This window comes from Trichechus manatus, unplaced genomic scaffold (genome assembly GCF_000243295.1).
Source record: "Trichechus manatus latirostris isolate Lorelei unplaced genomic scaffold, TriManLat1.0 scaffold00040, whole genome shotgun sequence".
Taxonomy (NCBI): Eukaryota; Metazoa; Chordata; class Mammalia; order Sirenia; family Trichechidae; genus Trichechus; species Trichechus manatus.
Window position 1 is genome coordinate 15,744,692 of NW_004443976.1, and position 14,761 is coordinate 15,759,452.

Sequence of the window (14,761 nt, forward strand, 5' to 3'; positions counted from 1 at the left end):
ACAGTGAAAATGAATGAAATAGAGCTACCTGTATCAGCAGGGATGAATCTCATAAACATGATAATGAGCCAAAAGAAAGTTAAGTTGCAGAAGAATGTGTAAGCCTAGTACTACTTATGTGAAGTTTATAATACACAAGCAAACCAAATCTGTATTTACATAGATAAGTATGTGGTAAAAATATATAAATGTATGGAAATGATAAACACCAAATTCAGGTGAATTGTTTTTTATTTGTTAGGCATGGAGATGAGTACCTATATATTACCTATATTATATACCTATAATGTATTATATGCCTATGATATACTATCTGTATTATTCTTTATGTATTTATATGTGTCTTAAATATTGTATAGTAATTGGGAAAAACGTCTTTAAATCACTGGGTAGAGGATGAATAATGGGATTGAAAGCAGGAGATTAATGTGTTAGTTGAGATGAGAATGACTTCCGATATTTAAACAATAAAATAATCAGTAAGACTTTGTGATTGATGTGAGTGGTGAGCAGGAGGGATTTAGGACAATTCCTAGATTCCTGGCTTGCGTGACTTGGTGGGTAGTAGAAGCACCGCCCAGGATAGGAAAAGTGGTCTTGGACTAGGAGTGGGGAGGTAAGTTTAGTTTGGGTCATGTTAAGTCTGAGGACATCTAGGTTATCTAGGTGGAGAATTAAGTACATGAAAGAATCTAAATGTGTTTTGCTTCAGGGAAATGCTTCAAATCACTGGTAACAGTTTTTTTTTAAAAATGGGTGAGTTTATCCAGGAACAGACAGCCTTGGACAGAAACCACAGTGACTAGAACATAGTGGGTGCCCAATATATATACTAGATAGGTAGATGGAAACCAAAATGAACAGGATCCCTCAAAGAATGTCTAATAATGTCAGCTGCCACGGACAGTTGAAGCTAAAAGGATTTAGCAGTTGACAAAACACACTGTAGCTTATGCTTCTGAGTTAGCATAGGACAGACTGCGAATAGTTGGACAAGGTGCCAACCTTCTTCTCTTGAAGACCTTGGCCTTTCGTGCCTCACACTTGGCCTTCTGCCTGTCAGTGTTGTGGCCCATGCTGTGGCCATTGCCTGGGCTGGTACTAGGAAGCGCTGTTTTCTGTCTGGAAGTCTCAGTATCACATGGAGGTGTTCCCTCAGCCAGAGTAGAATAGAAGGGATCACATTCAGGTCCAACCTCTGCAGCAAACCGAGTGTGTGATCCTAATAGGACCTTTCTTTCTCTAGACCTCAGCTTCTTGATCTGCACCTGGTGGGCTTTAGATGAGGGACCTCCAGGAACAGTGTTCCAGAATTTTTTAAGTAAGAAGGTCATGGGTATAAACCCCTCCCGGATAACATGTAGTTGAAAAGAAGGTAGTTTTGTAGATAAGCTTGTACCGCCCCCACCCCCTGCCATCGAGTGGATTCTGACTCATAGCAACCGTATAGGACAGAGTAGAACTGCCCCATATGGTTTCCAAGGCTGTAAATCTTTATGGAAGCAGACTGCCACATCTTTCTCCCGCGGAGCAGCTGGTGGATTTGAACTGCCAACCTTTCAGTTAGCAGCCAAGCGCTTAAACACTGCACCGCAGGGTTCCTTTAGATATGCTTATAGACAGCTTCAAAACCTGGATGACTTCTAGATCAGTCTTGTGTCCTCAACAGCTGGACAAGAACTATCCAGTACTCCATGGTCTCAATGCTCTGTGCTTTTGAAGTAGTTTGCTGCAGCTGCCTTTGCTGTCCTGATGTCTGTTACAGTGTAATTATGTGGCTCCAATCTTCCTCCCAGTTAGAGATGAAGCAGAAGTCCCTGATGGGGCTGGGGAACGAGGCAGAAGAAAAACACGATTCAGAAGCTAACGAGGCGAATCCTGAGAGCCTGTGTGAGTGTGCTGTCTTTACTTGGTCTTCTCTTTTCGTTTCAGAACGTGGAAAATCAGTTCTGATTTGAACTAGGGAAAGTAACACAGGTGCTGAATGTAGTTTCCAAGGATGTATCATAAATAGAGAAAATGCCAGACAGGAATGATTGTTTATTGATACACTCCAAGTGGAGCATCTTTGTGCTTACTTCTCTTAGGATGCATCAGGTGCTTTGGAGCTACATCTTGTTAGGTTTTAGAGTGTGTTCACACTGACTTAATGAAATTGAGGAATTACTGTCAGGTTTTTTAGGTGTGATGATATCACATTATTGGTTATATAATTTTTAGAAACTCTTATTTTTTTAGAGAAAGGCTTTTACAGATGAAATAGTGTGATGCCTGGGATCTGCAGGATAATAATCTGTGGAGTAGGAAGTGGGTAGGGCATAAGTGAAACAAAATTGGCTATGAGTTGATAATTTTGGAAGCTGCATGATGAGTACATGAAGGGGTGCTTATACTGCCCTCTCTATATGTTTGCAAATCAGTGAATACGCTATATAACTGTATTAATGGGGGTATTTCTCACCCTAAGTAAAGTTTAAATAGAGTATTTTCTCTCCATAAGTAGACAATATATTTAATTTTGATTTTTTAAATTATCTTTTTTGGTTTTTGTATTTAGCAAAAGACTGTATTCAGAAGAGTCTTCTGTTACTAAAATTTTTGCCCATGGGTGTAAGTTCAAAAGAAGGTTGTGAGAAGTTGGTGACTACAGCTGAAACTGAACCTCTCCAGCCACTTGACAAGCGCCAGAGGACAAGCTCTGTGGTGGAAGAACACTTCCAAGCCTCGGCATCTCCCACTGAAGCAGCACCCCCGGCGGTGGTTGACAAGAGGCTTGGCCTGGACGTCCAGCAGAAGCTGCTGCCCAGCAGTGGCCCTTCCACCACAGAGGTGTCCTCTGCCACAGCTGAAGAGCCTTCGTCACCATCCACACCCACCCGTAGGCCTCCCTTTACCCGAGGGCGACTCCGGCTGCTCTCCTTCCGATCCATGGAGGAGGCCAGACCAGTGCCAACCATAAAAGAGAAGTACCCTGTGCTGAAGGATGTCATGGACTTTATTAAGGATCAGTCACTCTCGCATGACAGGTGAGCCAGAGTCATTACCTTTCCAGTACTTTCTTTTTCAAGCCATAGGGACCCAGTCTGGTCAAAGGCTTGATGTTTACGTTAAAAATTAGCAAATAATACTTCAAGGATAGAGCGAGACTTGTTTTAGAATGTTCAAGAGAAAAATTTGGTCATTTTTTTTTCTTTTGAAGAAGTTTTTTTTTTTTTTAAGATTTGTAGATACTGTTACATAAATTATATTTCGGTATACTCTTAGCATAAAAAAGAAGCATTTCTTATAGTAACTACCACTTATAAGTTTACTTTATTTCAACCCAGGGAGAATTTTAGATTTGATATTTTCTGACAAAATTATTTGTCTGAAAGTATTGCATGTTTAATTCAGTGTGGAATTTCCTTGTTCTAAGAATTAAAGCTTCGTCTCTATGGGGAAGTAAAGATATCAAAGTTCCTTTTTTATTTATTTTTAATATGGGTTGTTGGGCTTCTGGAGAGTTGGCGTAAACCTGTTTGTAATACTGCTGAGTAATGACTAAAAGTAGTAAAGAGGTATTGATTTTCTTCCTGAATGATACGTCTCATACCTCACGGTATTATTTCCTTTCTGTTAATACGGCATCAGAACTTGGGTGGAGGGTATGTTTCCTTTCTGTCCCAGCTCAAGAGTGTTCTGGACGTTCCTGACTTGAGTTCTGTCTCCAGTGTTGTAAAGGTTCTTTCCTTGAAGAAAGCCCAAGCCCAGAGCATCCTTGAAGTACTGAGGATAATTCAGTATTGTGCAGAATCCCTTGGACAGCCTCATTGCTTCCATCCGCCTTTTATACTTTTCCTGTTAGAGCTTCTGACCTGCCAGAAAGAGTTTACCAAGTAAGTACATGTTACAAGTCTGCAAGGAAGGCAAGCTGAGGTAGTTTTAAAGAAATCCTGATTGTCTTCTCTAACAACTCCATCACTTCCATGTAGGATACAGATTTACAATTTGGGTTAGTTCATTCGCACAAAGGAACTGGGTGCATCGTTTACATGGATGTTGACGTCACCAAGGTGACAAGGATAAAGGTAGAAAAGACAGTGAGTTGGTGCAGCAGTCAGCAGTGACGGGGGCTGGGGTGAGAGGTGGGGCATGCTTATGCGGAGAGGATGAAGTGAGGTAATTTGTGAAAAATGCTTAACACAGAATCTGGCATTCAGTTAAGTGGTGGTGGGAGGGGTGGCTTTTATATTAATAAAGAAAGAGAAATACTTGTCATCTCCCCACCCCGTTGGGCAGCTCTCTGGACTCAGTTAAGTGGACTCACTTTAATGTTTTGTCCATTATTTTCTAGAAGTAGTGTATTTGTATTTTCTTAAGTTCCTGTGCCACTTTGTTAGGCTTGCTTCTTCTTGGCTCTTTTTCTTATAAGGAGTAATGATGATTATTATAATGATGTTCTGACAATTGAGTTAAGTTGGTGATTTCCTCTGTTTCTAGTTATTTTGGACACTTGGAAGGCTGTGGTGCAGAACTACACAAAGAAATTCGAGAAACTTACTATCAACTTGTTCTGTTTTTGGTCAAAGCAATTAAAGGATTTAGCAGCTTAAATGACAGGTACTGGATGGCTTTATAATTCCTAGTGAAAAAAATGTATTTTTACTTCTTTCTGTGATTATACAAGAAACACAGGTTCATTGTTGAGAATACAGAAAAACACAAAGAATAAAATAAAAATAACCTCTAATCCTACCATCTAGAGCTGACGACTGTTAACATGCTAGTATATTTTCTTCTAGTCTTTTTCCTTTTGATGTGTGCATTTTTTTTAAGGGGATGGGTCAGGTCTTAATGGAATCTAAGAATTTGTAACTTCTTGTGTTCCATTTTTGATATACATGGTTCATTACATTTTAAAACTTAAGTTTAAAGCCATTTTCTAGTCTTTTCCTTAATAAGTGCTTTAGATATAAATCTTAAATCAAATGGCTTTTCTGTATTTCTAAATTGCATATCCCTGGCTACTTTTTAGCTGGCCTTGATCCTGCTGTTCATCATGATTTTTACTGTTCAATCCTTTACCATAAAATGTCCCCTATGGCAATCCCCTGGCAGGGTGGAAACCTTGCTTTACACCTTTCAGAATTCTTTTGCTTAAGGTGTCCTTTGAAGAGTGTCTGTATGGAGCATGAAAAATTTGAAAGGAGATTAAAGGAACTCAAACCGACAATCTGATGTTCCCTTCCGCTTTCCAATTACAAACAAACCAGGTTGCCAACTTGGGTTATTTCTGTTGTGTCTGTTGGTAATGGACAGCTTTGGTAATTGTCCCCTTCGCGGCCTCTTTAGGTCCTTGCTGCCTGCCTTATCCTGTGTCCAGACAGCACTGCTTCATCTTCTAGATATGGGTTGGGAGCCCAGTGATCTTGCCTTCTTTGTTGATATTCAGTTACCAGATCTCCTCATGAAAATGTCACAAGAAAACATAAGTGTCCACGACAGTGTGATCAGGTGAGTACTCCATCTTGCACTCTGAGTTCCTAAAGTAGATTATAAAATGCAGGGATCGTAGCATAGGGGTTAAGAGCACAGACTCTGGAGCTAGACTGTCTGTGTGTTATCCTGGCTTTACCACATACTAGCTGTGCGATTTATTTAACCCTCTGTGCCTCAGTTTCCTCATCTTTAGAGCTGGAGATAATAATGGTACTGCCTCGTAGGATTGTTGTGAGAAATAAATGAGTTATATTTTAAACATTTAGAAGCGTGCCTGGCACATAGTAGTGCTGTGTAAGTAGTTGGTGGAGGTATTGTAAACTCTTAGGATGAGGATCCTCTGCATTTTCTGTAGTTCCTAGTTTAGCTTGTTGAGTCAGAGAATCCTTTTCTGTATTTCTGATTACAGTACATGTATGTGTGATTTGAGTCACTATAACCTCTTACACATTTTAAGAACTTTAGGTATGTGAAAAAAAAATTATGCAAAGTTTGCTTTTTCTTTCCACTTTTGATAAGTGTCTCTACTTGCTCAAGTCCACTTACCCATTAAGCACTAATGTGTGTAGAAGAGAATGGGAGAAGAAAAGCAGGAGTTAAGAGGAGAGAATTGGAGGAAAATAAATGAATAAGTCAGCACTGGGACAGTTTGCACTCTCAGAAGAGCTATTCTGGGAAAAGGAGATAGAGTTACAGCTGTCTCCTTGTTTACCTAACCACAGCCATTTCCCGTTGTCAGAAGGCGCTGTTGGCAGAGGGAGGCGGCACAGCACTGGGGTAAAGGGGCCTCAGCATATTGGTTCTTCAGCTGTCAGCCTGCTCTCTCTGTTGTCAGCACCTGCCCCATATAGTCCTTGCGGGCGGGACCACCCTTTCTCTACACGTCCTTTATAACATCTAACCCAAAGCTAAGTATGGGTAGACCTACAATCAATTTGTTGGAATGCATGAATGAATATGTCTTTGTTGGTTGGTAAATATTTTGCATTTGCTATGGAGCAAATCCTTCAATGTTTAAAACTCTGGTTACTAAAATGAACTATAAACTGAAATGATGGAAATTTATAATTTTGAATCTAAAAGAAGCCCATGAGATTATCTACCTGTAATCATTTATTTGAAATGAGGAAACTGACGAGCAGGGCTGAGAATTGTGTCAGGGTCTGCAGCGGCTGGTGGCAGAGCCAGAGCCACACCGTCTTCTGACTCACGTCTCCAGCTCTTTCCACTGGTACCTGCTGAACATGTCACAGTCAAACTTTTTTTGAAAAATCGCTTTATTTGGCCCCAGTGCCTGGCACATAGTAGGTTCACCACAAATGGTTGTCAATTGGAATTATGCCATGTAGGCACAACCTTTCAAGCTCTAATTCTCACTCGGTGTAGTCTGCTCTGGAAAGGACTTCCCTCTTTTACTGGTATATGTCTGTCAAACACCTGGCGAATCCTGGGGCTGTGAAAAGCAAATTGACCCTTCCTACTCAGAAGCTTTAAAATGTCCGATATATGACACTGATAGGACACATAGTCTGCTAATCAGTGCCTTCCTTGATTCTTGGGAGAGGCATATTTTTCTCTCTTTATGTCCTTCTTTCAGCCAATGGAGTGAAGAAGATGAGCTTGCTGATGCCAAGCAGAATTCAGAATGGATGGATGAGTGTCAGGATGGCATGTTTGAGGCCTGGTATGAAAAAATAGCCCAGGAAGATCCAGAGAAGCAGAGGAAAGTAAGACCTCTCAACTAGAGTAATCTGAAGGGAATTGGTAGGAGTTTGGAGAGGAGAGTCTGCCTGGGGGAGTACCAACAGGCTGTCCCCGAGAGGGCCCCCGGTGGCATTCAGTACCTCAGTGAGTCTGCTGTCACCAGGCCTGGTCTTTAGCCAGAGGGGCTCTGAATACCGATTTGACCACACTCAGAGAGTCACTCCCTCCCTTGGAACTGGACTTACAGAAAATTGGCTCGTGTGTGAGATTAGGTGCCACTTTATTCATCTACAGTAAGAAATAAAATTGCTGAAGGACCTGGACTCTGGTGTCCTCAGCACAGCAGCTTGGGAAGCCACATTTTAACCAGAAGGTTGCTCGGTGAGCATGGAAGTAGCCATGTATGTCCGGAGTCAGAGTTATGTGACTCAGATGTGTAAAGGCATCAGGCTCAGAGCCTGCTGTGTCCATCTCCACATTAGGTGTTACACCTGCCACTGGCGACAGATTCACTCATTTTCTAAGTATTGAGTGCCTACTATGTGCCAATCACTTTGTTTATATAGCACCTCTGTGGTGTTTGGATGGTGCTTTGCCTTTGTGACTCCTTTTTCTTTCTCACGTGTTAATATCTTACCAGGAGCCATTCTCTAGTTCTAGAGTGACCTTGCACGTTTGCTCTGGTCTACTACTGTATGTTGACTGACTTATTTATTTCTCTCATTACTAGGCCCTAAAGATAAACTGTACTGTAGCCTCCAAGTATTTTCCAGTATAACAGTTTGCTTGCTCATGAAAGAGTGCTCTTACTCTCTCCCCAGAAAGTTTTTAAGTACCAGGAAACAATGCTCCTGTATCTGTGAACACTACCATTAGCCAACCAAGTACCCAAGCCAGAAGTCTGGATGTTGTTCTTGACCCTTCTCTTTTAGTCACCCCCATATCCAGTCAGTCACGAGGTTCCCTACTTCTGCCTCCTTAATACCCATCTGCCCACCTTCTATCATCTATGCTGACTGCCTTGTCCCAGCCCTCACTACCTATAACAGCTTCCCTGCTGGTCAGTCCCTGTCTCCAGTCTTGTCCTCTTCAATCCATTCTTCTCTCAGCAACCACAGGAACTTTTAAAGTATTTAAATCTGATCCTGTTGCTCTTATATTTGCAAACTGTCAGCGATGCCTTAGACTAGCATTCGAGGCCCTTTGTAGTTTAAGATTTTTAACTTCATCTGTTTATTCCCCTCTGTACTCTAGTCTCCATACTGAATTATTGCCAATGTCATGAACCCTTGTCTTGCCCCCTTTAGAAGTTGCTATTCCTTCTATATGGCATGCCCACTGCCCTCACTCACCTAATTCCTTTTGTCCCTCAGGTCTCAGCTGAGGAATCATCTACTCTGGAAAGCCTCCCCTGACCTTCTTATCACCCATTGCTACCCCTCTTCTGAGTTCTCTTAGCCTCCTAAATTTGTCTGTCAAAGCCGTTATCATACAGTGTGGTTGCCATCTGTTTGCTCAAGGGAATTCCTGACTAGACACTGAGCACATTTTCTAACCCTTGCACTTCATACAGTGCCTGGAGCATCTTAAGTGCCCAATAAGTACCTACTGGAGGAATGAACTGATTAATGAATAGTGGCCACGTTAGAAAACCTGTTGATTAATTGTGTTTATTTCACCTTACAGATGCACATGTTTATTGCTCGCTACTGTGACCTGTTAAATGTGGACATCTCTTGTGATGGGTGTGATGAGATCGCCCCCTGGCACCGCTATCGGTGTCTGCAGTGCAGCGACATGGACCTCTGCAAGACTTGCTTCCTAGGTAAATTTCATGGACTCAGTATGCCATATCCACAAGTAATCATTGTATCTGTTTTCTGTGACCTTTTTTTTTTTTTTTAACTCCCATTGCACTGCTCAGGAGCCCTGGTGGCACAATGTTTACGCACTGGGCTGCTAAACAAAAGGTCAGCGGTTTGAACCCACCAGCCGCTCTGTGGGAGACAGATGTGGCAGTCTGTTTCTGGGAAGATTTACAACCTGGGAAACCCTACGGGGCAGTTCTACTCTGTGCTATAGGCTTGCTGTGAGTCAGAATCAACTCTCCGGCAACGGATTTATTGCCTGGTAGTACTCTTTGACTTGTTGGCAGATACGAGGCTTATCTCCTCAGCTAGATGATAAGCTCCACAGCTATGTTACCTGACTGCTCTTCCATGATGCTGGGTATAGGTACTTGTGAAACACTCAGGACCAATAACTGTGCATTCCCTTGAGCGTCCAGGAAATAGTTTTGCCTCTGAATCATGCAGTGTTTACCAGTAGCAAAAAAGCAAACTTGAGAAATTCTTTAATGGTGTGACTTGTAGGTGCTGAGGTAAAGCAGATCAGCAGTAGTGAACAGTGAGTACCTTTGTGTACGTGGCCCAGTGGCAAAGACACCATATCTGCCCTGGGAACATTTACGGTCTAGCGGGGAGACTGGACATGTCCACAAAATGTATATTCCAGGACAGCAGTGTGTGTGCTGAGTTACAGATTATTTCTGGAAAAGTTCAGTAGTAGAAATGACTGTTGCTGGGAGGGCTGGTGAGGGGGTGGGGTGTGAATTGGTTGGTCTCTGAGGAGAGTTAGAACTTGATGATGTGAATAAAACACTGAGGAGTGTGTCACCAGTAGGAGATGTGCAAGCACAGAATCAGAGGCCTGAGCATCTGTAGTGTGTTTAACTAGATGTGCTTGACTAGGAGCTGAGTGATACATTAAGATGGGTGGGAACCAGACTGTGGGACCCTGGGGTACTGGGCTAAGGAATTTGAACTTGCATCTACAGACAGTGGAGAAGATTTTTCAAGCAGCGCGTTAACATGATCAGAGCTATGGTAAAGGAGGGTTGTTGTGCATGTATAAGAATTTCCGTAGGAAATCACTGTAGTCACGAGGGGATTAGCGCCTGGATTATGTGGCAGTGGGAATGGAAGTGGGTCAGAATGAGGAGCATTAAGCAGAGTCCATGACAGAGTCTGTGACAGAGTGCTGGATTCAGAGTGAGAAGGAGACCAGCCTCTCTTTTGAGACTAACATTCTCTCTCACTCACTGAGTCTGGGATTATGAAGTCTGTTTTCCTCTATGATTCTGGAATACCCTTGTAAAAATCAGCTTCAGGAGTTCCTGAATATCTGACTTTGAGAATTACTTTCTCATTATATGATCAGTTTATTTTGGTGAAAGATGAGACAGCCATACTCATAACTTAATACATTTTCTAGTTCTTTTCGCATTCCTCCTCTCCCCCTTAGAATTCTCTAGCCCTGAACATACAGACTGCCGTACATCTGGCAGTGAAAAAGTAATAGGTCGCTCCTTAACCCATAATAACAGGAATACACCAACAGGTGCTAAATATTTGTCAGCTCACAAATTGGCATGTGGACTTGTTTCTGCCAAACTGTGGTCATGATGAAAGTTGGTTATCTATTTGATCAGTCTCACTGTTGCTCTGGAAAAGGGATCAGTGCACTGTGCCGTTGCCAGAGAAGTTCTGTGCATTCATATGCTCAGAGTCCCCCGGCAGCATGCCCTGGTATCCAGAGGACATGTGTGGCACTGCTGTTCCTGAGCAGTAAATGGGGAATAGCCCTGGTGCAGGCATTGGTCTGGGTGTGGAAGCTAGCCCTTCTAGGAGCCCTTTGCCCCAGCACCTCACACTGCTGTCTCTTTCCCCCAGGTGGGGTGACGCCCGAGGGCCACGGGGATGACCATGAAATGGTCAACATGGAGTTTGCCTGTGACCACTGCCAGGGTCTGATCATAGGCCGGAGGATGAATTGCAACGTGTGTGATGACTTTGATCTCTGCTACGGATGCTATGCGGCAAAGAAATACTCCTATGGGTATGTCTCAGGTGGCCTGTTGCCTTTGCTTTATGTATTCCTTTGCTTTAAAAGGGAGCTTTTTACTTTAAAAAAAAATTTCAAACGTACTCAAAAATAGAGAGACCGGTACAGTGAACCCCCATATACCCATTACCCAGATTCAAGGTTTTACTATGTGTGCTTAGTTTATTTCTTTCTCTCTCTTTTCTTTTCTTTGTTAAAGTATTTTTAAGCAAATTCCAGACCTCAAGTCCTACATACTTCATCTGTGTCTCTAAAAATTATGGGCATTCCGTCACATAATTTCTTGCTTTTGCAGCCATTTGCCTACACACAGCATCACGGCCCATCCGATGGTGACCATTCGGATCAGTGACCGGCAGAGGCTCATCCAGCCCTACATCCACAATTACTCCTGGCTGCTCTTTGCTGCCCTGGCACTCTACAGTGCCCACCTGGCCAGTGCAGAGGATGTGGATGGGGAGAAGCTGGACCCCCACGCCAGCAGCAGTGCCACCACCCTGCGAAGCCAGTGTGTGCAGCTCGTCGGGGACTGTCTGATGAAGGCTCACCAGGGAAAAGGTGCCTCGTGCATGGAAATCAAAACCAGCCTTTGGTGCTTATGAGGGAAAAGCCCGAGCTGTACGCAGCCTAGAGGCCACAGAATATGGTTTTCCTTAAGAGGGGCTGCCCCTGGTATGGAATTTAATCTTAAGTTCCCAAATGCATTTGAGAGAAATGTTGGCCTCAAAGTAGCATTTAGTTTCTCTAAAATGTTTACATGAAGGTATAAAAAAATATATTAATAATTAAAACCCTCGAGGTGTGTGGATGGAGTGTTTTGTATTTGAACCTACCACCTACCAAACTTAATTTGGCCAAAGGAGTCCAGACATTTTTTAACCTGAGGTGCAAATCTACGTCCATACGAATGTATTCTAGATGAGGGCTATTTACAGGTAAAATAATTTGACTAATAAAATATCTAGATGAGTTTGACTATACTGAGGGGTACTAGGGAGAAAATAACTTGTATGTTGAACCTCAAGGCAGATGAATTTCTCTCAGAATTATGCACTCCTCATTCTAGTAAACATTAGGGAAATCAGACCTGTATTAAGTAGCAAGTGAGTAATATAGTGCTTCAGAGATATTTTTATTATCTATATGCTAGTGGGACTTTAGAAATCTAGTTGTATGGTACTACTATAAAAATTTAATATTTATGGTTTTCTGAAATTAGTGTCAAATAAGTAATCCTGTTGTATCTTTTGTCTTCTAGTGTCAGTAAAGTACAGGTATCCCTTGCTATCTAAACTTTCACTGTCTGAGATCAAGAACTGACTAGCTGTGGATAGCTAGGGGTGTTTGGACTGAGTACTCTTCCATTTGGTTTGTGTAGAACTCAGCTATCTATTTCCATGTAGTGGCAAAGTGATCTATGGCATGTGTAGGAAATAATGCTTGTTATAAAACTTTAACCATTATTTGTTTTTCATATAGGTCTGAAAGCTCTGGCTCTTCTTGGTATGTTACCAGATGGTGAATCTACCCCACAAAATCAGTCCCTGCCAGTCCTGCTGCCCACTCACACGTCAGGGGAGCAGCTGGAAAAGAAGGCTGTCCAGGCTGCTGAGGAGCCGTCAGAGGCAGGCGCTTTTGTGAACTGCAACGTAAATAACAGTTCTTTACTATGCGGAGTCTGAAGGAAGAGCCGTTCACATGAGGCAGCGTAGCAGAGGGGTTAAGGGCACAGACTCTGGACCCAGATTGGCTGGGCTCAGATCCCTGCTTTGTTGGACCTTGGGCAAGTTACTGCAATCTCTTTGCTTCAGTTTTCTCATCTGTAAAATAGAGATGGTAATAATAATACCCATACCATAGAGTTGTTGTGAGGAGTTACATGCATTACATACACTGAGCTCATGTATGTAAGATGCTTAGAACAGCATTCATAATAAGTTCCATATTAGGGTTAACTACCTCTATTACCTGGATTAATAAGACTATGCACCTAAAGTCCCCGGGTGGTACAGACGGTTAATGTATTTGGCTGCTAACCAAAAGGTTGGTGTTCAAGTCTATCCCAGAGGTATCTTGGAAGAAAGGCCTGGTGATCTGCTTCCCAAAAAATCAGCCATTGAAAACCCTGTGGGATACAGTTCTGTTGTGACACACGTGGGGTCACCATGAGTCAGAATCAACTCCACGGCAACTGGTTTGCTTTTGGTTTTTTGATGCCCCTAAAGAGTTCAGTTCCTTGCCCATGGTGAGCACTATATACATGTAGCTATTTTTATATTTGGTCAACAAATAGGTAGTACTAAATGCTTACTATTTACTAAGTAGACACAATATTTTACATATAGTTGTATAAACAGAAGAAAAGCCTTTCTGGATTCAGGCGTAACCTGTGATAGTGGCTTGAAAAATTTGTGTGTGTGTATGTGGTAAAATATATATAACAAAACATTTGCATTTCAACCATTTTTATGGGTACAGCTCAGTGACATTCTGTTCACCATGTTGTACAAGCATCATCACTGTTTCCCAATTTTTCATCACCCTTCACAGGAACTCAGCGCCTCTTAAGCAATAACTTCCCACATCCCCTCCCACTCGGCCCTGATAACCAGCAATCAGTGTTGGTCTCTGCAATTGCTTATTCTAGATGTTTCTTGTCTAAGTGGGTAAAGATTGTTTTGTGGAAGAGCATAGCATCACTTCTGTGGGGCTGCCTCCAAAGCTGAAGTTTATGCCGTAAACACCCCCAGCTTTGCCTCAGGAGCCACTAATGTTTCTATTCTCTCTCCCTGTCATGTTAATAGTTTGAGGGTCCCCCCACTTGATGTTTACAGCTCACTGGAATCCCATTGTCATTTTGAGGAAGACAGAAGTAAACATGACTGGCAGTAACTTGAAAATTTTATTACCTTCATGCAACAAAAGAGCGTGTCTAGCTTGTCTCTGAGATGTTGACATTTTTGACCACAAAATCCCTTCTCCAGATAGCACTGTAATGACCCACAAATCATGGTGGGGGCAGAGAGAGCATTATCAAGAGAGACAGGCCAAATCCACAGTCTTCCCTTTTGAGCCTGGGAGATGTTTGTGTCTTCTTGTGAACTCTCAACATCCTTTGACATGCCACCCACAAGTACCGAAGGATCTAGGCTTTGTGAGACTTACTGAAACCTGAGTTATCCCCTCATGTGCCGAGAAAATACAAGTTCTATGCCTACATATCACCTAGGGGGAGGCTGTCATATACAATGTGTATGATAGCTTTGCCATACAGAATAAATGGCTCAGGATTGGCCCAGACAATTAATGATTGTGTTTTTGGCACGAGTGTATGCTGTTTTCCTAAGTTTATGTTGCATAGTTTTATTTCTAGGGAGTTATTTAAAAAAGGGGGAGGGGTCAATTTTAAGTCATTCAGTTTATATTCTCTCTAGCTCTAATTCATAGATAAGTTCCTTTGGGATGCAAATAGGATAGTACATCTGCTGGCCTGCTGAATTACAGCCTTAGTTCTGCAGTTAACCCTGTTGCCGTAGAGTTGTTTCCGACTCATAGTGACCCTATAGGACAGAGTAGAACTGCCCCATAGGGTTTCCAAAGTTGTAATTCTTTATGGAAGCAGACTGCCACATCTTTCTCCTGTGGAGTGGCTGGTTAGCAGCTGAGCACTTAACCA

The 14,761-nt window shown here is 42.4% G+C and overlaps 1 protein-coding gene across 1 annotated transcript in view; it reads left to right on the forward strand.

Annotated features, from left to right (window-relative positions):
* ZZEF1 (zinc finger ZZ-type and EF-hand domain containing 1) overlaps nucleotides 1-14,761 on the forward strand; it is a 119,593-nt gene that overhangs the window by 76,389 nt on the left and 28,443 nt on the right. Inside the window, 10 exon segments of the mRNA XM_023731139.1 lie at nucleotides 1,797-1,890; nucleotides 2,558-3,026; nucleotides 3,711-3,875; nucleotides 4,480-4,599; nucleotides 5,332-5,493; nucleotides 7,076-7,205; nucleotides 8,869-9,007; nucleotides 10,914-11,079; nucleotides 11,381-11,643; nucleotides 12,565-12,734. Of these exon segments, the coding sequence (XP_023586907.1) occupies nucleotides 1,797-1,890; nucleotides 2,558-3,026; nucleotides 3,711-3,875; nucleotides 4,480-4,599; nucleotides 5,332-5,493; nucleotides 7,076-7,205; nucleotides 8,869-9,007; nucleotides 10,914-11,079; nucleotides 11,381-11,643; nucleotides 12,565-12,734 (1,878 nt within the window).